General features: G+C 41.4%; 2 protein-coding genes across 10 annotated transcripts in view; one reads left to right on the top strand and one right to left on the bottom strand.

Moving 5' to 3' along the window:
- The window catches only part of USP8 (ubiquitin specific peptidase 8), a 38,650-nt gene extending 37,299 nt beyond the window's left edge, over positions 1-1,351 (bottom strand). For 2 of the 4 annotated variants that reach the window (XM_032123144.1, XM_032123142.1), the window contains exon 1: positions 1,238-1,350. The gene's annotated coding sequence lies outside the window, so the exon portion shown is untranslated. Of the gene's footprint in view, positions 1-1,237 lie in introns of all 4 variants that reach the window. The other 2 variants (XM_032123145.1, XM_032123143.1) reach the window with 2 other exon arrangements.
- Positions 1,352-4,868: 3,517 nt separating this feature from the next.
- On the top strand, positions 4,869-25,130 carry GABPB1 (GA binding protein transcription factor subunit beta 1). Of its 6 annotated transcripts, none has more exons than XM_032123154.1 (9): positions 4,869-4,921; positions 11,620-11,727; positions 12,527-12,694; positions 13,162-13,356; positions 14,450-14,597; positions 14,943-15,056; positions 16,752-16,937; positions 18,215-18,330; positions 23,342-25,130. In XM_032123154.1, exons 2-9 carry the CDS (start codon positions 11,620-11,622, stop codon positions 23,492-23,494), a joined length of 1,188 nt encoding a protein of 395 aa, XP_031979045.1. In that variant the 5' UTR covers positions 4,869-4,921; the 3' UTR covers positions 23,495-25,130. The 6 variants fall into 6 exon arrangements, with proteins under 6 accessions (XP_031979045.1, XP_031979044.1, XP_031979047.1 ...); XM_032123153.1 differs by lacking the exon at positions 4,869-4,921 and adding an exon at positions 5,053-5,153; XM_032123156.1 differs by lacking the exon at positions 4,869-4,921 and adding an exon at positions 5,053-5,153 and having other exon boundaries at positions 14,450-14,561.
- The last annotated feature ends 14 nt before the right edge of the window (positions 25,131-25,144 follow it).

Genomic DNA, 25,144 nt, shown 5'->3' on the forward strand with positions numbered 1-25,144 from the left:
CCAAGCAGTGCACACACTAACACATTGTGAAATACTGACATAAGTACTGGGCATCACCAATTCAGGTATGTAATAAAGATTATTCACTTATTTTTGTCTCTAGCACTTAAGAAAATGAGAAACGGATTTCTCATTAGCATTAAATTAACCAGTATTCTCAGAATTAAGTTCTACTGTCTGCGCTTGGTACACAAGAGTTGGTTTTATTAAGATTATCAGTGTGAGTGTAGAGACTGAGAATTTTAAGATGCCTGAACTACACAATCAATCAGCATATTTAGTTCTGTGAGTCCTCCAGCTCTCTTCCAGGCTCCAGTACTGTTAATACTACAGGCCTTGGTCCTGTAACCTGATGTGCATAGGATGATTATACGCATTAGGGTTTCTCATAGCAAGCCCATTATGCTCACAGAGAGTAGCCAAACTTTCACCATTCTTCTGGTTGCCACCAGTCACCAGGGCAGTAACACATCATGGGTCTCTCTCCGGCCACGTACCCTGCTGAAACCTGCACCACCCAGCCTGGCAATGACTCTCTCCACACAGTGAGAAAACCCTTTGGCAGACAACCATCCAACAGTTTAACTGATACTGAAGGGAAAGAAAGACACTATAAAGTTTCTTAAAAAGAAATACACAGGATTTTCTGTAGGAAGTTTGAAAGTTATTCTATCTATGTAAAAATATAAAGAGTTCCACTTCTTATTTAGATAAATGAACATTTGCAAGGCGTAGGCAAACAGCAGAGGTGATAAGAAGCCGGGGAGATGACAGAGAGGCAGAAAACTCCTTCAAGTTTCTAAGCGGGCGGTCAATACCGCTGCGGCGGCCCGGCCGGGCTGTGGCAGTCTCCATGACACCGCAGCTCGCCGGCCGCAGGAGTGCGGCACTCTGGGAAGCGCCGCTTCCCTGCCATCTTTCTCCGGCCGCTCTCGGGTTCGGCGGCGGCTCCCCCGGCCCCGCTCGCTCCTCACCCTGGCCGAGCTAAGGCTGGGGGACTGCGGGCGGCCCAAGGTCACACCGCCGGCTCTCCGCCGGGCCCGGCCCTATTCTCCCTGCGCGGCCCAGACCGGCTCCCCCGTCCTCCGCAGCCCCTCGAGGGCCGCTCCCCCGGCACGGCGGGGCTGGGCCCGGGGATCCCTGCAAGGGCGCCCGCCCCTCCCGCCACTGCCGGAGACCCCCTGCCCCGCAGGCCTCGCTCCCCGCCGGCCCAGAGCCGCCCCGGCCGCGCACTCACCGCCGCGGGGACTCGCTGCCTCCGCCCGCCGGCCCAGGGCAGGCCCATGTCCGAGCGCGGCTGCCGAGGAGACGCTACGCGGCCATGGCTGCTAGGGCGGAACTCGGCGGCGTCCCTCCCTCCCTGCTTCCCTCCCTCCTACCGGGCCTCCGCTCCCCGCGGGGGCGGGGACTGTCACGGCCCTATCCGTGCCGCGGGGCCAGCTCAGGCCCCGGGGGCGGAGGGGAAGCTGTGGCTCTGTCGCTGTCCTGCGAGCCCTGTGCGGCGCGGTCGCGTTGGGTCGGACGAGGGGCGCAGACCCACACCCGCCGTGGAGCTGCCTCGGAGCTGGGACGGCTCTTGGGGCGGTGTGAGGGGAGGGAGAGGCGGGTCACCTCGGCCCAACACCACCCGCCAGCCCTGGAGAGCGCTCCGGGGAGCGCGAGGTTCCCTGCCGTGCGCTGCCGGCCTCCGTGGGCTGCTGCCCCGCCGGGCCTGGCTCCTCGTCTCGGGACCGGGAGATTTGTTACCGAGGCCAGGCCACTAAGAGCGGGCTCTGGGGTCTGTCGCGTTGTGTAGGGCATCCAGCGTTTGTATGGGGTCTTAAACTGGCTCACTGCTGCGCTGTGCAATCTGGTGTGGGAAGGCGAGACACCTCTCCTTATAAAAATATCCTACTTTTTGTCTAGAGAAAAGTGGATTGACAGGGGACACTCTTAAGTGTTTTGTTGATGACAGTGTTTTATGTGCACCTTGTGGTGTTACTACAAGCCTCGTTTCCCCAGGGATAGCAGGTACGTGTGGACATGCTGGTGTAATCCTGCTGGGAGAAGGGGAGAGACCGGTCCTGCCATAGAGCTCTTAGACAAATGGAGGAGAGGTGCTCTGTGCTGCCACAGTCCTGGCCTGTCCCCTAACTGTGTCAGAGGGGGAGGGGATTCAATTACAACATTTCAACCTGGTGCTCAATTTTGCCAATAGAAATGTCTTGTGAGCTGGAGCAGTTTCCATCAGCCACTGTAGAAAAACGGGAGGTTTAGAAAACATCAAGATGCCCATCTCCATGTAGCCTTCCAAAATAGTTCTGATTCCTTGTCCAGGAAGCTGAACTGTATCACAGCACCTAGTGGTACAGTACCGTTGGGTGGTATTGGGCACATGAAAGGCTCAAACAATTCCTTCATCTCTAATTTGCAGTGTCTGTGAGTGATCATGTGAAAAGTTCTGGGAGAAATGAGAACAGTGCTTCGTCTTCTATATTGTGCAGAGAGATTAATACCAAAGTAAGTCAACAGATTCCAACAACTTTAAGCTGAACTGAATATTAGTAACACCACACTCTTGTAAGTGCCTTTTTCAGACCTGCTCTATGTATTTTAGCCAGGGTGGACGATGCCAGAAAGTTATGACAAGATGGAAGGAGTAAGTCCACTGATGTCAGAGCCTAGGATGTGTACAAATTGATGTTGATGCTCATACTCACTGCTCTCCAAACTGGACTCAGAGAATCCCTTTTATTGTTTCTCTTATACGAAAAAATTGTGTGATACAACCTTTGGTCTTATTTGTATGGGCAAACCCCAGCCATATATAGAAAGGTGTCGGGGAGGAGCTGCCTGTGCAATCAGCTTTACCCCACTCCAGAGCTTGTTAAAACATGCTAATATGTTTTATGTTGATTATGTTATAACATGCTGTGGTTGCCTCGGGTTAGAACACATTTTCCTATCAGCACATATGTTCTTGTGTAGCAGTATTAAATAAATAAATAAAAAAAATACTTTTAAACAGTAGGAATTGGTGTGCTTTTTAATAGAATGTATTAGATTATTTAGCTAAAAAAAAGAGTACATCTGCTAAAGTGGGGTAAAATATAGAAGTAGAAACCAGGTCATTTACAGATGTGAAATGTGTACTGACTTGCCTACATCAGCCATCCAATGTACTTTTGGTGAATCCTGTAAAAAAAATACACAATAATGGCTATATATGATATATATGGCTATAATGATATATATTATTTCATAATAATGAAAACTGATATACAGTGCTAATGGACTAAGTGCAGACTGCATTCTTTACCTCTATGAAAGATTATCATTAATATGGAAAGTTTGGCTTTTCTGTAGCACTGCTAACACCACCAAGTGTTCCTGTTTATTGCCACATGCCTGTGAGGACATTGTAACATTTTGTGTCTACTGCTACTGCGTAATTGAACAGCCATAACACAACCAGCTAAATCCTTGTTGAGAGACACATACACTTGCCAACAACGAAAGAAAAATGTGATGAAGGTTGGATTTAAGGTTTCTGTGCCCTGGGTGACAAGTGGCAGCCCCGAGGTGTTTGGATTTGTTCTCTCATGCCGCCTTCTGGTTACTCCGTGGAATATCATTATTTGTATTTTGTACAAAACTGCATTAGGTAGGTCAAAGGCAAGTAAGAATGGCTCTGTAAACAATGTTCTTACAGGTATTTCTCTGATTATCTAGCGCATATTATAATCTCCAAAATAACAGACTGGAATTTTGTCATTGGTATGTTTTCTTGAAGGATGATGATTATGAAACCCATGCTTCACAGTGGTAGCAGATTTATGACCTGGAACAGCTATGGGGAGAAATGTGAGCACAGACATTTTGCATTGTTGAAACAAAACTGGGAGAGAAATGTTCCAGGGCCTGGGCTGTCAAGTTCAGTACCAGCCTGGGACTGAAGGCCAGAGCCCTCTGAAAGAGCAGCAAGGACTGAAGACTATTTTGGAACTGTCATCCCATCAAATTCGATCTCTATAATCCCAAAATGTAGCTTCCCCTGTATTTGCAACTGGTGGATCCACACCTTGAGTACTGAGCCTAGTTCTCAGACCCTTAATTCAAGAAGGACATTTTGAGGCTGGAGCAGGTCCAGAGAAGCGCAATGAAGCTGCGAGGGACCTGTAACACAAGTCCTCTGAGGAGTGGCTGAGGGAGCTGCGGGTGTTCAGCCTGGAGGAGGCTCAGGGGTGACTTGATCCCTCCCAACTCCCTGGTACGAGGTTGTGGCCAGGAGGGAGGGAGTTGGCCCCTTCTCCCAGGTAACCATTGCAAGGACAAGAGAACATATATTTGACTTATGCCAGGAAGGCTTAGGTTAGACATTAAGAATTTCTTCACAGAAAAGGTGATTAGAAATTGGAACGGGCTGTCACCATCCCTGGGGGTGTTGAAGGAAAGGCTGGACCTGGCATTCCAAGCCGTGGTCTAAGTTGACACGGTGGTGTTGGGTCACAGGTTGGACTCTTATGATCTCTGAGGTCTTTTCCAACCGAACTGATGCCGTGATTATCTCTAAAGCCCTGCCTCGGGCAGGCAAGGCAGCGAAGTCCATGCTCAGACAGTGCATCCTCACCTGGGAGCACAAGCAGAGCCCCAGCAACCAAGAGGCGGGAAACGCAAGCCCCGCCACCCTGTGGCACAGAGTAACCCGGGATAGCGACCCCTGCTCTTATTCCATAAGCTGCCTCTACGGAGGCCACCCCGGGCCCGCCGAGAGCGCGGGGCCTGCCCTGCCCCCGCCGGACGGGCAGCGGGACGGAACATGGCGGGGCCCCTCCAGCCCGCGCTTCCCCGCCTTTCCCCGCGGCGGCGCGCATGCGCGCTGTGCGGCGGCGAGGCCGTATCCCTCCGCGCGCCCCTTTCCCTCGATGTCTGTGTTAATAAGGTAATTCCCGCGCCCATGGTAAGTGCCGGGCGCCCCTCCGGGCCCGCCCGGGGCGCCCCGCGCCGCCTCGCGCCCGCCCGCGCGCCCGCGGCGGGGCAGAGCCGCGCGGAGCCGCGCCACTCCCCTCCGCCCGCCGTGTCCCTCCGCCGGGCGCGGCGCGGACTCTCGTGTGGGGCTCTCGGCCTGCGGAGCCCCGGGTCGGTGCGGCGGCGGCGGCCGGGCCGGCAGCACGGTAAGGGCCCGTCCCCGCGCCCCGTCTCTCCCTCACTCCCCCCCCCCGGCCGGCCAAGCTTTTCCAGGTCAGTCTGCGCCTTTGTATAGGGCCCTGTTACCGGATGTGGAAGTTGATCTCTTCGCTGGTAAAAAATAATTCCACTTCCCCCGGAACCCGGCGCCGCGGCTCCCTCCGCAGCGCCCAGCCCAGCCAGGATTTCCTGTCGGGGAGAGCGGGCGGCCGGCCGGCCTTCCGGGGACCCCGCCGCGCGGGGGGCGCGGGCGGCGCGCAGGGCCGCAGCGGCGGCCTGGGCGGCCCGCGGGGCGCGGGCGAGCGCGACGCGCCCGGCGAGGGACCCGGGAGCTGTGGGGCAGAGCGGGGCTCGGCTCGTTCCGCGGCTTTCTCCGCCGGGCAGCGCGGGGTGGGCCGCGTGGGGACGGTCCCGGGCCCCGCGTGGGCCGGGGGGGCCGCGGCCCGGGCCCCTGAGGCGGCGGGGCTGCGTGCGCGAGCTTGGCGCCAAAGGTGCCCTGGGGAGAGGCGGCTCGGGCGGGAAGGGAGCGGTTTCCCCTCGGCAGTGCCCCTCACGCGGAGTCTGTAACTCTTGCTTTGGAGTTTTAATAAAGCGTATGATGGGAGCATAAAAGTGGGATACGGTGTGTTAGTGCGCATTGTCTTTTTTTTTTTTTTTTTTTTTTTTTTCTGTTTTCCCCAAGTAGTCAAAGTAGTTTCCGTTGGTGGGACACTGGTGGCGTGTTGGTGAAATCCCCTGTAGGAAGTCATCTGTGGTAGCTCTTAAGGCATTTGTGTATTTTCGTTTAACCTGCTGTCTAAGGTAGCTTTGATTTAACGGCAAATGCTTCATAGTAGAGTTAAATGTCCTCAGTTCTGAATGCACATCCTGTAGTTCTTCGGCCTATTTTGTTTTAAGTTATTCGTTACTTCTGAACTATTAGTAAGACTATGCAGTTAGCTGAGATTTGTAGGCACACAAATATTTGTTAGCGAACGTGTGTGCCATATGAGTAAGGTTAAGAGTATATGTGGCAGATAAGCATACACTAGATAGAGACTCTTGTTTGTGACCCACTTTTTTTGCTGAAAACACTTTGTTTCTCAGTTGGATTTTTTTTTTTAGGCCTATGTGCCAGACAGAAACTGTCGAGGAAGATTCCTTATGATAAAATGGATGCTGTAGGTAGGAGGCAGATGATTTTTATTTGATGGTATTTTCAAGTTTAATTAACCAGAGGCAGCCTCCTAAGGCTGTGGTACAGTTCAAAGGCTACATCACAAGCCCTTGGATGCTCCGTGTCAGTCACAGCTGCTATAAATTACCCTTTTTGGTTACTAGTGCCAAATTTATTTGTGAAAACTGTGTAGCTTGTTGGTAGTGCCAGTCCAAATCTCGCTGCCAGTGGTTCACCCTTGTTGCATAATAACACTCTTTAGGTGTTACAGATAATGGCCAAATCTGTGCTCTCCTTTTTAAGAAAAGGCTTTTCTACACTCTCTGTTATTTAATTGAGTTCATTGTTGATTGGTGCTTATTTAAATTAATGTGTGAACCTAATAGGAGGACAGACCTGCATCAATAACACTCCTGTCTGTCTTTGCCACCAAGCTATTCAACAATGTTTGCTTTTCTCAGATCAGGTATTTTTCATCTGATGCATGTCTGACATGAAGGTCATGTTGCTGTTCAAACAAACAAGAGAGAATTTAATTACAAATACAACAGTCACAGAGGAAAGCTGAAAGCACTGGAATTAAAGCTGACTGCAATTAACATATTAGTGTAATTTTCACTCTTACAGTAGAAACGTGGATAGTCTAAGCCTATGATATTTATATTAAGGTTCGAAGTATCACATGTGAAATCATTGTCAAAAGGTGTTTGATTGACATAGGAAACCAGACAGGAACTTTCTGAGTTTCTCCCATGTAAATTGCTATAATCTCTGCTAATTGATATGTACAATAAAATGATGCCAAAGTGTTTAAGAGATGCTAACTACTCTATGCTGTACTTTAAAATGTTGTTGGCCTTGGTATGAACAGGCACATAAAATTAGCTAGAAATGGCTATTTTGAATTTCTAGCAATTCTGTGAGGTGTTGAAATCAGTAGAGTGGCAGCATTTCTGAAGGTCAGATCTGGCGAAGCAGGTTAAATTGGTTTTTTCTTAAACAGTGGAAAGAAAAAGATGTTCTGAAAGGACATTCTTTTTCCAGATGTAGTGGATGTGAGAGATGATGGGTCTCCAGCTATCTTCTAAGTACAATTCTGCCATCTGTCACTTGAGTAGGGAAAAGTGTTCAATGAGCCTTTAATGGAACTTTGTGATTGCAGATCCTTATCAGAGCTAGGGCGTACATTGATTTGGTTACCTTGGGTAAGTTGCACTGCTGCTGTCCATGCTCCTCTAGCGTGAGGATGTCCCTCTCAGGAGTGTGCCTTGGGACAAGCACTGGGCTGGGAGATCTCCATGTTGGCAGATGTTCTGCAGCAGCTGTTTTGTGTCTGTTGATCTTGACCAACTGCTGCTCAGCCCTGCAGTGATAGAAGAGGAGCAGGGCAGGGTCCTGGGGGCAGGACACCAGTCTGAGAGATGCTGCAACGTTTTAAGCCAAACCTAATTTTAGTTTGGACTGCAGGCTCTGCTGCTCTGTTGTCTGTAGACTGTGGTGTGGTAGCCCAGGCGTCCCAAGTTGCAGGGTTTTTAGCTCCACTTGCTTCCCATGGAGCCTGTTTCACACACAGTTCCACCTAAGTGCCTGTTGAGTGCTATTCTGTACCCTTCTGGTAACACTATGATCTTCAAAGTTTTATAGAGTGTATACAAACCTAAACCTAAGATGGATGCAAAAAAGTAGTATGATTTTCTTTTGAACAGAAGTAAAATAGCAATAATAATTTGATGTTATTTTGAATTACCAGTTAATTGTGGCATCTGGGTAATGATACTGTGCGGAATATAGTGCAGTAATGTGGAAGGTCAGGAGAAGTCTAAATCCAGCAGAAGCTTTTCCCTATTTACTCAGTTGTAGATGAAACCCTCTAGAGTCACACAATTGTGTAGGAGCTCTTAGAAGTCTGAAACATTATCACATTGCCATAAGAATAACTCCAACAGTCTCAAGTCTTTATTTCAGAGCCAATGATGTTTTTATTCTCCAAAAAAGTCCTCGTGTGAAGTGTTACACAGCTGTCATGTTAGCAGAGCTTGATGGAAATGACACAGTTAGTGAAGAGAACCCTCTAACGCAGTTCAGCAGAGTTGATTTTAGCACTGTGGAGTAGCAGCAGAGTGCTCTTTGAAATAGCAATCTCATTTCACTTTTAAATGTATTATTGTATTACATATAGAGAAGCTTGCTTGTGATAGTATCACTGCACTATTGTAGTGTTACTGAGTCATCTCAAGAGAGCAGCTGAAAAGGTTTTCTGGGATGGGAGATTGTGACACTGCAGATCCTTCTTGCTGTGTCCCAGTGCTATGGATGAGTAGAGGGGAAGTTGGGCATGGTGTTTGTCACTTAGGGGTTTCTTACAGTACTGGTCCTTGGAATAGGCTGCCAGGTGGGAATCAGCTTTGGGTTGACTACTCTTGAGAAATTTTGTGAGTGCTGGTATTCATTGGTTAAAAGTGACTAAACGTGCATGAGTTTTGTTGGAAAGGCCTCTTCATTTGCTGCTGGTAGTGCATTAGTGACATATAATGGGATTTTTATTATTTTAGTTGAACAGTGTAATTTTGCTGGGTTTTTTTCTTTTTTCCACTAGATGGCCCAAGCATGCTTCCAAGTGCCCCATGAGAACTGAAACTTAATTCATTTCTCTTTTAACTGAAGTTAAAATTCTGCATTATGAGGCATATATCAACTCGTGTGAGGCTTAGTACTTGTTTAAACTACAAACACTTTATATCAGCTGAGAGAATGTTGGTTAATGTAAGGAGTATGTGGTAATGAAAGGTTATTTTTTTCCTTGATTAGAACATTTTTTATCAAGTGTAGTATAAAACTGTTTAGTTTTGCATTGAGAAGTGGTGTGCTTTCACTGACTGTGCTCCACAGTAATAGTTCAAGGAGGCTCTGAAAATGTGTTCTAAAGTTTGTCCCTAACACCTCCTGGGAGTGAGACTGGTATTTTGAGGTCACCATAATTGATTTTTTTAGGGGAGCGTGGCTTTACTTTTGCTGCATAGGGTTTTCATAACAACTTGCCGCTCATTACAGTGGTGTGTGTATATATATATATAGATATAGATGTGGTCAGTCGGTTCTGAATAGGTTAAAGGTACAGACTATTTTAATTCACCTTTTTAGCAGACACCAAGTACAAGCTTGTTATCATGAGTGTCTTTTTGTTTAGTGGAGGAAGACGGGTATACACCAAAGGCAGCTCTTCCATGAGGGTGGTTGGACACTGGAATGAGGCTGAAGAAATGATGGGATGTTCATCCGTAGGGAGACATTCAAAACTCAACAGGACTGAGCCCTGGGCCAGCTCTGACTGGGATATTGAACGAGGTGACATTGAGAGGTCCCCTTCAACCTTAATTATTCTGCAAGTACAAAATGAGGTTTTATTAGTTCCTTTGCTCTACTGCTGTTTGAAACAAAAATAAAGAAAATGGATCGTTGTCTTTCTGAGCTAGTTTATAACTGCAGTATTTTGAATTAAGTTCCAGCTTTCCTTTGCTTCTGAGGGCCTTGATGTGGTGGTATTAGACCACCAGAAAAAAGATGTGTGTCCGTGTGCGTACTTTTCCTCCTTAACTTGCAATCTCCACTGGGGAAAAAAAGCCATTTAAAGGGAGTGCTCTATTCCTTCATTTCTCTGCTGCACTTGCCAAATGCCATCTCATCTTATGTTTTATGTTGTTACTTCTAGTGTCTCTCTTTAACAGGTATGACAGATTTTCTCTTATTCCATTCCTTAGGGTCTTTCCTAGATTTTCTCTTTTGCTCCTTTTCTTTATGGAAGAGAGACAGCAGTTGTTCCTTCCTCTGCATCTGACTGTGCTCCTTTTTTCCTTCCTTTTCCCATTGTCAGTATTTGTCCTGTCCTGCCACCTTCCTGCTTCTCTTCCCATTTCTGGCTGGAGACAAATCAGTATTTCCATGTGTACTAGAAGAATGGACATACATGGAGTATTTTGGTGGCAGGGATGTTGCTGCCTGCAGTCAGTTCTGTAGACAAAGAGGTAATTGCTCTAGTTCATGGCCCTACTGATACGTGCCGAGTACTGCATTTGGCAGTATTTTGGTCTCCTTTCTAGTTTCTTCCAAAGTCAATAGTTTTTAGTTTATTGGGCAATGTGCCAGTTGAGCCAGGGACTTGTTTTTGTGATAGGTTTGTATGTTTAATGGGGTTTCTTTCCTGAACTGATATACTCTCTACTTTGTGTAGGACATTGGCTGCATGGCCTCACAACTGCTGTTATTAGTAATACAGGCTTAAATTTATTTGTGACTGGAAACTAAACTGATGAAAGCAATTCCATTTTTAGCATCCTTTTACTGGAAAACATAGCTAGAATGTTAGTAGTATCTTTTGGTTAGTAGCATAAGTTATGGTTTTCTAACTTTTTTTACCAAACAAATTTAATAGCAACTATGAAATGGGGTGAGTTTAAAAAGTTGTGTTTCTAGGAAATCTTTGATGCAGCAGAAACAGATAGGTGTGAATTGTGTACGTGTATTGTTGCAAGTGCTATATGGAACTGTGGTGTAAAAGGGACATTATCCAATCACAATGTGAAGGTTTTTCAGCTAGTATCTCAGTCATGTCTCAAAACTTTGCACTTAACATGTTTTTAGTAACTGTAGACAGTTAAAGCAGGTAGTAATATTTGTTTTCAGGCAAAGATTCTATTTCATGTATCTGTTGTATGTAGTACAATAATTTGCTTATTGTGTAGTTTTGCATCTGGGGATACAGAAATTACATTACAGGGTGAACAAAAACAGTGATGGACAAGATGTTAGAAAGGTGTTGTGTTTCATATCTATCTCAGGGCATTTACGTAGTGGTACCTCCTAAGTACATGTAGGCATTTTGGGTAAGTAGATGTAATGCCTTGGGATGTATGACAGCAGCCATGATGTAGTACCATTTGAAAGCTGGACAAAGGTTGCAGTATCAGGTGAGAGCTTTTAAACCACCTTCTGCTATAAGAAATGTACATCCAGTTCAGTTAAAATTTCGTTTAACTTTTCAGCTGCTGTGGTTACAGTATTGTAATACTGAAATCTTTGCCCTGGTATAAGTTCTGTTTGGCTGGCAAAAGTAATTCTAAAATCAAAGCGCTTATCGTAATCAATAAAGCTTGTTCTCATGGCTAAAATGCCAACTCCAGTTTTTGAACTTTTCAGAGTAGTTTGGAAACAATAATAATAATAAAAAGTCAACATGTATGTACTTAAAATAGTATTAATGTTATTATTTTGTCTTTATATTTGTTTATGTCCTTCACTAGATGTCACTAGTAGATTTGGGAAAGAAACTTTTAGAAGCTGCACGAGCAGGTCAAGATGATGAAGTTCGCATTTTGATGGCAAATGGAGCGCCTTTTACCACAGACTGGGTAAAAAAAAACTTTTGCAGTGGGGAAAGTAAATTGTCTTGCTTTTTTCACCCAAAGAAAGAAATAGTATTATTACAATTAAGCATTTATATCACAGTTCTTCTTGGAATTCTGCAGTCACATCATCTAATGTCTGATTCAAAATTAAAATTGTTTCTTCATATGACCTCCTACTGATTTTAGTAACAGACTGTGAATGAACTCATTCTGGTGACTTTTAAGATGAACTTTGGTTAGTGGGAAAAAGCAGCAATCATCCTCCTAGTTACTGTGTTTATGCACTTAGTATAGTAGGAAGTCTGAATTATGAAAACAGTCGTAGCTATCTAATATGTGCAGCTGAGAGTTCCCTGATACAGGGGTACTGAGTTGTTTTTTGGAGGTGCTGATTTTTGAATAGGTTGTAGAGAGAGGTCAGGTACCCAAAATTCCTAGGGCATTTACAAACTCTTAAGAGCCTTAATCTGCTTAGTGACCAAACTTTCAAATTAACTCTGTTTTGAGCAGGAGATTAGACTTAATTGACTTCCAAAGGTCCCTGTTGACCAACGCTAAAAGTGGGGTTAGGCCCCTTGAAATGTTACACTTCAAAAAGACAGAAAAAACACAGTAAAAAGAAAGCAACGACAAACTTCCCTCCCCCATTCATATTCTGTAAAAGCCCCAACAGCTTCTTTCCCTTGCAAGGGAAAATGGTTTTGAAGTGGTGGCTTGACACCTGGATTTGGTAGCTTCAGAGTAAGAAGAAATGCTTCATACTGACATCTGTTAGAACTGCATGTTTTGTGTTCCATTCCAGTTGGGAACGTCTCCACTTCATCTAGCAGCACAGTATGGACACTACTCCACCACGGAAGTGTTGCTGCGAGCAGGTGTAAGTCGGGATGCCAGAACCAAAGTGGACCGAACTCCGTTACATATGGCAGCATCAGAAGGCCATGCCAGCATAGTAGAAGTCTTACTTAAGGTAAGAACTGCTGAAACAAGTCTGAACTGAGGTTATTGCAATGGTTTATGATGAGATATTTGCAATTTGCTTTTAGTCATGAAACCAACATTGTAGTTACATGAATAGTTAAACTGAGTGCATTGGGAGCTTTGTTTTCCAATTGAACTGTAATTTATTTTAGCATTAAAATCATCATGATTTCAGGTGAATTATTTACTGCTGTTTCAAAATAAGAATACTCCCTAATTTGATCCTGTGTTTAGTAACAGATTTTAGAAGCAAGATGTGTTTTAGGGAATCTTTAATCCTTTTGAGGTAAATAAAGTATTTGGTAGTTAGATTGGATTACTTTTAATAAATGAGTAAATGTAAGATAACAGGCCATTCCTGATGGAGAAAGACAATTTTGGGCTTCATTCTGTGACCAGCATTATTTAATTCAGATATTTCTGATGACATAGTTTATGCAATGATCTTGTTTGTAGCATGGTGCTGATGTCAATGCGAAGGACATGCTCAAAATGACTGCACTTCACTGGGCGACTGAACATCACCACCAAGAAGTTGTAGAACTCTTGATAAAATATGGAGCAGATGTTCATGCGCAGAGTAAATTTTGCAAAACGGCATTAGATATTGCAGTAGACAATGGAAATGAAGACATTGCAGAAATATTGCAGGTAACTTTAATTCCTCATATTAAGGGAACTTACAGCAAAGTACTTGATGATATGTCATAAACTAAGCTTTTAATATAGCAGCTGTGACACCATATATTGATAATGAAATACTGCAGCCTAGTTCATTACATGGAAATGAGATTAATGTTAGTAAACATAACTTGGCCAAAGAACATTTTCACCACCTACAAAGTCAAGGATAAGTGTCCTTTATTTTCTTAAATTTGACTTACGTAATGCACAGAGATAGGTGGACTCTTCACAACAGAGGTGTGAAAAATTAACTTCCTACTCTGATAATATATGTTGACTATACATTAGTGTTCAGTTAGCTTCGTATATGGATGTTAATTTCCTAACAGTTGGAGTTCAAACTGAAGAGAAGCCAGTTTTTCCAGGATTAGAAAAGCTAGGATTCAATTGTTGAAGTGACTGTAATTGGGATTATAATAGATAATTCTATGGAAATGTGTGCTGATCATTCAATAGTGCTGTTAAAGGCATATTATGTGTTAAGTCTTATTGAGAAAGGAATGCAAAGCAAATGAAAAATATCTTTATGCCACTGTATAAATCTGTTGCCTGCCTATGTCTTTAAATGTCTGAACTTTGGATCTGTTCCTTTAGCCTCCTCCTGATTGCAGAAAGGGTATAGTAAGTAGAAGTTAATAGTAATTCATAGAAAGACAAAAAGACTGCCACGTACATTTAATGGCAGTTGCTAAGCTGTCAGAGCAGTTTTTCATGACATGTATCTGCCCCAGCAGTCTTGGTTCTTCAGACTTCTGTTTTAGATCTGTGAGCTTGCATCTCTGCAAAAGGGCCTTGTCTTCTTTGTTTACAGTAAATGGTAGGGAGAAGTAGTGGTTTGTTGTTAAACTCTTTCACTCCAAGAGAGTTTCTGTCTTTAGATTTCAACCAAAAAAATAGTTTATGAACTTGGAGATAGGACATGATGTATGTGTGTTGCATGAGTATAATGGGGGAGACCCTCCCTGTTTGTGTGCAGTGTGCAATAATTCTAGCTCTTACACAAGGTCACCAACTTCTTTATAGCTGCCGTGGGAATGATGTTGTTCCCTTTGTCTCCCAGATTGCAATGCAGAACCAAATCAATACGAATCCCGAGAGTCCGGACACCGTGACGATACACGCAGCAACACCGCAGTTCATCATCGGACCTGGAGGGGTGGTGAACCTAACAGGTCTGGTATCTTCTGCAAATACATCCAATGGAACAGGTATTTAGATGCCTATAGGATAGCTACTGGGATTTTGTACTTTAATTGATTTTCACCATTTAGTGAAAAGGTTTGAGGAAAAACAGTGGTAAGAATAGTTACCATATTCCTCATCAGTGTTTTTTGTGTGTTGTAAATATGTACATACCTAAAACGACAATCTTCACAGGGATAAATTATCAGAAGTTCTATTTGCTTAACAAACATCACGTCAGAATAGCACTTTGGCTCAGCAGAATGCTGCTGAAAATGAAGTGTGTGTTAGAAGTTTCAGTGCAATAAAAATAGAAAAAGGGACTTTGCTGGTTTTAAATTTATCAGCTAATTTTTTTTCCATCCTTCTAGATGAAACAGGAGTGTCTGCTGTACAGTTTGGAAATTCATCCACATCAGTATTAGCTACGTTGGCAGCTTTAGCAGAAGCATCAGCTCCGTTGTCTAATTCTTCGGAAACACCAGGTTAGAAAGCCAAGTCATTTAAACTCATTTAATAAATTAAAAGGACATAACTTCAGGTTTCCTTCAGCACATGAAGTAGTGTGGAAAATAATGATTCTATGGGTATAGGTACAGAAGGAGAACAAGGAAGGAATAATGACCATATTTATGGGGCTATTTCTCTTTTGTATAGAGTAGCTTCTTTTTAGACAAAATCTCCTCTTTTCTTTCAAGGTTTGATTAAGTTCTAGCAATGTTTCCTTCCAGAACTAAACCCCAAAACTGAATTTGACACCGAGAGATCAGAGCTGTTTGCCACAGCACCTAGTGTTGGCACTTGCAATTTGGACTTTTTTGTGACAGTGCCCTTTCTTGCTGCTGAGCCTGTACTTGGAAGCCAAATCAACTTCAATACAACACCATTTGTTCATGTGGGAGTTGCTGTTTTGGTTTCCTGAGTAAACACTCTCTGAATATTTAAGCAGTGTTATAGGACACTAATCTAAACATAAAGATCTTCAGAAGACAATGTCTGCAGTCATTATCTCAATTACAGAGTGATTTTTCTGTGTATGTTATATTGTAATTAACTTAAAAGATGAAAGCTTCAGAGTTTTATCTACCTTCTCTCATCTTGAACATCACAACACAATCTATAGGATTTTAATTTCATCTCTGTAGATAGAGAGCACTCTAATATCTGTTATTCAAATCAAAGGGTTTGCTTTTACCCTGACAAATTGAAAATAAAATACAGAGCTAGTGTTCTTGAATTTCTTTGATTGTGCTACCAATGATCTTGCTCTTTGTCTCTGCATCTTGTTTTAAAAAAGTAAGGGTGGTAGCACAACACCCCATTTGCAGTAGATAGTGGAAGCTGGGGTATGCGTTGTAGTTCTGAGTGCAGGCTTTCCTTATCTTGCTTTCATTTGTAGAAGCAATACAGGACTGTGAGAGTTCACAGCTTTATACTGATTATTGAATCAAGAATTTGAAATGGATAATTAATGTGGAATTTTCACTTTTACCTATAAAATTATATACATACAATGTTTATTTTACTTCTTAAGCTTTATCTTTCTTCTTCGAAGGTGTAAAAATGTCAGCTCTGCAGAACTTTCCATTTAGTCTTGTTTCATACTTTGTATAAGAAATAAAGTTGTTGTGTTTGAAGTACCCATGTAGTACAGACAAAATTTTTAAGATTCTCTAGGGGTCCTTTAGTCTGTTACCATCTTGAAGACCATGTTAAGTAGAGAAATCTGGCTGGGTCCTGAGGTACAGCTGGCAAGATATTGGTTGAGAAGTAGTTTCAAGGTAGTATTTCAAGTTTAATTTTTGTTTTATTCTGCAGTCAGTGTAATTTAGTCCAGCTTGTGTACAATGTGAAAGTTATTTGTGTTCTTAAAAGCAACTCCTGTTCTTGCAGAATTAATTGCTGTTAACACCGAACCCAAAGTATCAATTTTGAGTGGTGTATATCAATATTATTATATTGAGCAAGGATGGTGTTGCATCCATATTTCAAAATATGAGTGCTTTATGTTGGCCTGATGAAAGACTATTTAAAATATAATATATAGTAAAGTATTTATTGGGGGGCTCAAGTTCTGAAAGTCATGGAAGAAATTTTTTCTCAGCTGTACCAAAATGTATTTGAAATCATAAAAGCTTCATTTATAAATGAACCTATTTTCTTTATTAATCTGTTGATAGTTGTGGCCACAGAAGAAGTTGTGACTGCAGAATCTGTGGATGGGGCCATTCAGCAAGTGGTCAGTTCTGGAGGTCAGCAGGTTATTACTATAGTTACGGATGGCATTCAGCTGGGTAACCTGCATTCCATTCCAACCAGTGGGATAGGGCAACCCATCATTGTGACCATGCCAGATGGGCAGCAAGGTGAGTGCACACTTGTATGATTCCAGCCTGACGAACTGTTCTAGTTGCAGTAATAATAACGACTCGTTAGGTGCAAATAGCTTGGACAATTCCATGTACATCTATGAATTCTTATACTAGAGAAGGCTCAGACAGGAGCTCGTGCAGTTCAGTGTGTTAACACATGTCAGCTGAGCCTCTGCTTTAGGAGAGAGAATGGAAGAGTTACTCAACTGTATGGAGGAGAAATGGGACATTTAAGAGAAAAGTGAAAACTACTTGCTTTGCCTTCAGTAAGTTTGAGTTTTGCAAACTTGTTACAAAAACTAGAAGATGAAGTAAAACAAAAGTCGCCTTCTAATTCTTACACTGTTGCCTTGCTGGAAGTACTATGGGAAGGTGAGGCTTGGGTTTGGAAATCTAATGCATGAAGCAATCTGTGCAAGTCCCATGGAGTATGTTCTTCACAGAATAAATGTCAGGTCTTACATGCCTGAAGTTTTAGAGCAGCACTGACAGAACCAGGGTTTTTTTGGGCCATATGTACTTCGTAGAAGTTGCTAGTGTGATAAATCCTATTTTGTGATGTGTATGCTTTGGGTGGTTTCTTTTAAAGATGCTCTGCCCCTATTTAGATAAAAATGATTCCTTCTCTGGTTTCTTCATGAAGACTCCAGTGTGAAGCTTGAAGAGTTGTACACAGGAGGCAAATTATTTGGTTCCCAGTCTGCCTGAACTAGTACACCTAGTTATCATTATGAGTGAGTGGGTGTAGATAGTAACTGAAGTGACAGTCACGTTTATTTGTCAGATGGCTGCGTGAGGAATTAGAATATGAATTTACTGAGAACCCTGCTTTTCTTATTCATGGCTAATAACTACTGGATTTTTTAATTACTTGAGGCGTATTAAAACAAAAGCAAGATTTGTATTTAGTATGTCTTTAAGAAATGTTATATAGATGGTCTGCTACAGAAGTTAGAGTTGACAGACTGGTAACTCTGCTGCAATTCTCTGCCATGTCTGTTTACTCTGTGAAAAATGGCAGTGATACTCCAGAGCTAGTTACTGTAGACCTTGATAACGAATTTTAAAATTCTTTAGCAGCATACAAACAACTAAAGTTTTTAGTAGATTTTCACTGAACTTGTAGTGCACTTTATTATATAGATGTGTTTTTGTAAGCAAAAGTATCTGCATTTTTTTGCTGTTAATAAAATTATTTAAATAATACTAGTTTTACATAGTGCAAATACTGTTTGAAGTAAATGTATTTATGTGTACAAATATGTTTTCAGTGTTAACAGTTCCAGCAACAGACATTGCTGAAGAAACTGTGATAAGTGAAGAACCGCCAGTGAAGAGACAGTGCATTGAGATTGTTGAAAATCGTGTGGAGTCTGCAGAAATAGAAGTAAGGAGTATATTACATGATCTGTGTTAAACAGTGTTCAGGACTGAGTATCTGGTTGTGGTTTTTGTGTTGTTCAGGAGGTTAATTTCTGTGTTAGCACAGAATGAAGTGTGTGAAACATTTAACTTGTTCAGTCTCTCCTGTAAGTGAAATTCATCTTTTACAAAGTTGTTGTAAAAAGAAAATAGGAGGGCTCTTTGCTTGATCCTGTGGTCATGCATGTAAAAGTGACACTTGTTTAAATATATGAGAACATATTTTTTTTGTTTTTCCTTGAAGATCACTAGCTGGTTTTCAAAACTGGGTGCTGATACGTTATCGAGTGACTTGACTCTTTCCGCTAGGAGTGAATGAGAGCACTGTACCCTCAACTTTCTGTTACAGCCATGTGCCTGTCCTGATTGCGAGATCATTTTTAGCAATGTTTCCTTTCCATTCATGGTATCTAGATAACTGCTAATGGAAAGCGTGAAACAATGAGATTCTGCATTTGTTAATTTTTATCTGTGTGATGTCCCCTGCCTTTTTTTTTAATTCCAAAGTGGTTTGTTATTACACAACTTTGCACCATCTGGTTTTTATAAAACTATACTGCAAAAGACATGAAAATGTTCAGAACTCTTTCCTTTTCATAAGACAGATAGATGTAGCTGTTCAGTTTAAAATTGTAGCTTTTTTTATGCTAGCCACAAAAGGTCAACCATCTCATTTCTTTTCCTGTTACTTCCAATTGTGCTGACCAGTTTTGGTCAAAAGTTTATGGAAATTGCTGTCTGCTTTGACTAGACTGTAAGTTCTCATTTTGTCAACTCCATGATATTTCATTTATCAAAGGTTGTATTCTCCAACTTCTGTTCATATTATGAAATTGTGCCTAATTGAATGCTTTTTGTTGTACAGTATGTGCTATATGTTATCCATGTCTAATAACAGTAATTACCACCTCTCATCATTTACTTTCTGTGTCCCTAAGTTGTTGCATCCAATACTTTTAGCCTTTGCAGCTTTGTGGTCATTACAGATTATCCTGACAGTTGAAATTTTCTTGCTGCATTTTTAAAAATGTATGACTGTTACAATAAAAGCATTTCTTTTGTTCACACTTTTAAAAATCTGCCTGAATTATTCATAAAGGAAATTACATTTCCTTAAGTATTTTAGTAATTCCATTAAATGAATTTTTAAAAAATCCAGATTGGTTAAGGGATAAATTGACCTGCTCCTAATTACAGATAATTGATATAACAATACCAATAATTCTTTTAAGGGGATTACCAGTTTCATTTATCTATGTTAAACGTATTTCTCAAATATCGAAAGAAGTTGGTTTGGATGAGTTACTTGATCTGTTACTTTCAAGTGGAAGTTTTGATGACTTTCTTGTCCCTGCCTGTACAACTGGAAATGCACATGCAGACCTCTGCCTCTGTGTGAAGGCCAGCTGACTTTAGGGCCTTGTTGTGGTTCACAGGGGTATGGTGCTACCTTACTTCAGTTGCAGTGGCATTAAAGAAGTGCACATAAAGTTGGTTCACTTCAAATTTCTTCATCACAGACAGTGGTAGATAATTTGAAATTGGAGAGAGTGGGACCCCTCCCCTCATTAAAATATTTTTAAATATTTTAGAATATGGAAATACAGAAAACCTTTATTGTTTGTTTTCTCTGCTTCATGCTAACTCATTCCTTTATTTTATTACAAAGAGTTGATTCAAGGCTGAATGCTTTTTTCAGCTGTTTTAAATGCATAATGTGTGAACAGTTAACTGTAGTTTGAAAGTTTTTCTAAGTTGAAAATCCTCCCATCCGGGTGAGGTGATGAACTTTTCTGTGAAAGTATTGTGGAACAACTAAAGCTGAAGGGGTGTTTTTAAATTTTCTATTCTGGGTATGTTAAGTTCAAACATTTCAGCTCATTTTGAAGAGTGACAGCAGTTTTCGTAAGCAGTTTGATGTTTTAATCATGGCATGGCAGCAGAAAAACCCTGTCACACAGATACTCTGTTTTTCATTTTCATGCATAATTCATTAACATGTAGTGATTTTTATTTTCATTCTTTATTTGACTGTTTTTTCCATGTTGCATGTTTGAAAGGTGACACGCATTAGAACCAGGACAATCATTTCATTAGACTTAAAAAAAAATAATAATTGTAAACTAATTATATTCATGGATTCATATCCTGAGTCTTTGTATTGTTTAAAAGAGTGGTTGGTTATTTTAGTTACAGGTGTTCTTACTGTCAGTGGTTAGACTGTTAAGAAAACTTAAATGTAATGAAGAAAATTCCTTGGTAAAATGGAAGATTTCTTTAGAGCACTGAGAATCCTCTAATTCGAATTTTACCTGGGGAGGTGATACAAAAGGACTCCAGATCTTTAGAATGCTTCTGGTTGTGTTCTAACCAATGTCCCAAGAACACTTTCTGGGTTTGGTGAAATTGCTAGATCAGATAGAGTCCTCTCTATTCTAGATGTCAAAGTTAGGAAATGAATTTTGACCATTGAGTTCACAGTAGATACGTGTTGCTCCTCCAGAAGCATTGGGTTCTTTCCATTGCCTAGTCACACAGAACAGTTGGCTTCAGTTCCTTAACTCATTCTGTTTGTTGGGACTGTGACAGTCTAAAAACTACACCTGTTACCTGTAGATTAGTACAGCAGCTATTGGTAGTCTGTCTAGTCGATACTGGTTTTACCTTCTGGCCATGCCACGGAGACTTGGGTTTTTTCCTTTTTTTCTTAATGTGCTGTACTACTTTTGGGTACACAGCTCTAGTTCTCTCTTCTGTGGGGAATATTCTTCAGATGTGGTCCGAGAACCTCCCCACCTCCAAATGTTTGCAGCATGCCCCCACTCCACAGTACTGATTCTGTCCCCAGATGTTTGTGGTGTGCACACACTCCACAGCAGTGATTCCATCCCCAGATGTTTGCACACATTCCATAGCAGTGATAGCCCCATGCTGTTTGTAGTGCAGCACAGGACTTCTGGCCAGTAAACTACCAGTGGTTCTTATTTCTCTGCAGGCCAGTAGCTAGAGCAGCTTTGCTTCTTGCCAGTATTAGGTTTTTGATGGCTTTTATGAGACTAATTCATGGGATGCATAATGCCAGCTCAGTATATCCCAGCCCTCAAAAAGGAAAGGCTGCTTTCCACATGTGGAAGGATCAACTGTTTTGACTAATTCCCTGAGAACTGTCTTGTAGCTCTGTTCACCAACACTCTAATTCATGAGGCTGTTTTACATAAGCTGTTGTTCCCCTCATACTGCAGAGAGAACTTTTGGAAATAGGACGTTTTGGCTGGGCTAGTGCTGGAGGTTCACTGGTGTGTTTCAGATCCTGAGGTGTAGGCTCTGCTGTTCATTTGGCATCTGTCAGGCTAGTTGCTATGTGGGCTGACCATTCATAAAGTTGCCTTAAAAGCAAGAATCCAAATTTTCAGAGATGGAAGCTGAACTTCCTTTTCAAATAAGTAAGCAAAATCAGATGAGCTCTCATTTTATTAGCATATGTTTTGAATGAAGCAAACCCTAGCTTGCTGTCTTCAGCTCTTAAAGCCCCTTGGAAAATCAAATTGCACTTACTGGAGTTTGTTCTGTGTTCTAGCTAGTCTCCTTATAATGTGTTAATAACATCTCCTTCACCTGTTGTTTTTGCTGTACAGGTGCTGCTGTTAGCAATGATTTGACCACCTCTGTCATTGTATTTCAGCACATTCAGCTGAGATGTGACTGCTAAATGTGACTGTGACAAGTACTGAGAACAGTAGCAAGTAGAAGGGAGGGCAGAGTATTTTGTATTTTTCTGACCATGAAAATATGTGCATCAGAGGTGAAGAATAGGGATGCTGTTACGGGAGTGTGGGGGGGCTGAAACTTTTAACAACTGTTAGAGGTATTAAATGGGAATGTGATACTGAACTGCTGGGATGGGAATATGGTAAAAAGACAACTTGTTTTCACTGGACCTCAGTTTTTTGATAAGCTTTGTTTTTCTGGGGGATGGCTTGTTTTTCTGGCAACCTTCCTTCCTGTTCCTATGTACTAATTACAGTGGAAAGAATGATTTTAAATCCAATATTACCTTACTCATAAAAGTATGATGCACTTTGATGAAATGGTATTTGATTGAGTATTTGATCACAACTATTTCCCAAGCAAATTGCTTTTTCAATTGGGCTCAGAGCAACATCAGACAAAATGACAGTACCTACATCACTGGACATGGAAGTACGTTCTCCATAGTTCCTAAGGCAGCTTCAGAGGAAGTGGCATTCCCCATATTATTTTGCTTGGAAACCATTTTTTATCCATCCTCAACATACTTGTATGCAGGATTTCTGCAGTTACTTAAGGATTTCTTTACTTGCTGCTTCTAAAAGGAAAAAAAGCTTATCTGGCTAATTGCCTGTTAATTCATAAAGATACGGTGTGTTTGGGGATGTAATTAGACCTCTGGATTGCAGAGTATCAATCACTGTTTAGAAATAGTCAGCTCTATGCTTTGGTCAGTGGGCAGCTGACACTCTCCAGTGCAGATGGCTGATAGGTAACGGTTTGTCATTTTTACTGTTTGATTAGAAATACAACAGCAAGGGACAAGTCTGTTAGATTAGATTCCAGTTTTTAAAAGTTACAACAGGAATTGAATCACTGGAGAAATGTTAATATATTCTGTTAGTATTTAATCACCATGCTTCCACTTTTTTTATTTAGCTCTTTTTCGATGGTATCTTTATTTAGCTCTTTTTTGTGTGGTACCTTTGCAGCTCAATAGACTGGGATTTACTGTCTCCACACTTCAAGCCCTATGTGGGGAGTTGGCTGCTGTGATAATGGGGGTCTAATTTGCACAGCAGCATTCATACAGGTTTGCCCGAGTAAGAACTGAACAGTTTCTACACAATACCCTAACACTTGAACTGCATGTAAAGGAAAAGTATTTGCCATTTTAACTTGTATTTGATACTTATTTGACAAAGTATTGCTGGTTCTGTTTCTAATAGGAAAGAGAAACTCTTCAGAAACAGCTGGATGAGGCAAACAGAGAAGCACAAAAATACCGTCAGCAGCTTCTAAAGAAGGAACAAGAAGCAGAGGCCTATCGGCAGAAGTTAGAGGCAATGAACCGCCTCCAGACTAATAAAGAAGCTGTTTAATAAAAAATGAACACACTGCAAAGCCTGTTACTTTCAAAAACCTGCAGTACAATCTTGAACTGTACGCTATATAGGTACAGCCATGGGATTTCATGATAGAGAAGATGCTACAAGTTGATAACTGGACTTAAGCCGTGAGCTCTGATTAATTTCTTGTAACATAAAAACTCTGAATTTAGAAATTGTGAAAAGTATTTAAAATTAAATACTGTAAATAGTTGGTTTTTTTACAGTTTCAAAATGAGTTGATAAATCTTTTTGAAGGGATCCAGAAACATGAAAAGCCAATGTTTTTGTGAAATTTTTGATTTTAGTATGAATCTAACTTCTGAAAAACAGAACAGTTTTAAGGGTGATGTTGATTTAAGCTGACAATATGGAATTTGATTATGTGACAAAATTAATTAACAGTTATTTCTACACGATAACAACTCAACTAGTCTGAATAAGACATTTCCAGGTGGAAATCTTTGTACAGCTTTAAGTAGTTATCTCAGATTCTCTGAAAACCATTTTTGGGTTTTTTTTTTTTATTTTAGGTGGTGAAATTTTTATATTTAATTTCAGATATATCCAAGTAGATTTACATGTATATGAAGCTAATATTTTTTAAACTTTTCAGTTTGTACATATGCTGCATGTTTTTATAATTTCTACACATACATCTTGCATAGGTATTTTTCAGCAAAGATGAGAAAAATTATGAGAAAAATGTTTAGCCTATAGGTCATTTGAAGTAAGCTAGCAGCCAGTTTTATTGTGGATGGTATATTTCTTGGAAGAATGTAATTTTTAATTAAGAAGAACAAAAAAAGTATCTTAATTTACATATTAAGAGGCAAAATTTGGTAGTGGAGGCGTTGAAACTTCACTTTGTGTGTCTTACAATTTTTCTGTATGAACATTGTAAAGTTCAGTAATGAATGGAAAAGAACGTCTCCACTGGAACACAAACAGTAGCTATTTTAGAATATCCCTGTTGATCCCTCTTCCCCAATAGCCTTGAAATTACTTCAGTGATACTTTTTTATTAACGGACTTTTGCATTTTAATTACGCAATTGGACAAGTAATTTTTTTATGTTGTAGCGATGCTCTTCCTGCCCAGCATCATTGTTCTCACTGTGATACTGTGTTTGTGTGTGTCTGTGCAGTGATCTATTATGCTTAAAATTTATATGGCACGTTACATCTTCAGAGCATTGTAAAATCTTTTAAAGAACCCTTACTGCACTGCCTGAGGCAGGTAAGTGAGTGTTATTGTCTCAATTCTGTAACTGGTATAAGTGCAACACAAGGGAGTGTTACTGACTGGCTTAACACCACGTGAACCTGTGGTCACCTGGGAATGGATCTCAGGAGTTCCTGGCTTCTAGTCCTGTGCTTAGACTGAGCTGCCTTAAGATTGTTCAGTGCTGTGTTACATTAAATTTTGAATTACTGTGCAGATCTGTTTTTTGTAAGATAAAACTCTTTGTGCTTTGCTTTGTTGTTCCATGTTCACTGCTTTTATGGAATTGTTTATATAAACTTAAGCAAAAAGTCTGGTTTATCTATACTGTACACGGAAGAATTACCCTTAAAACTGTACTCTGGCCTACTTTTTCTATTTTACAATTAAATATCTTTTCCACATATGTATAGTGTAGAA

This window comes from Corvus moneduloides, chromosome 13, assembly GCF_009650955.1.
Source record: "Corvus moneduloides isolate bCorMon1 chromosome 13, bCorMon1.pri, whole genome shotgun sequence".
Taxonomy (NCBI): domain Eukaryota; kingdom Metazoa; phylum Chordata; class Aves; order Passeriformes; family Corvidae; genus Corvus; species Corvus moneduloides.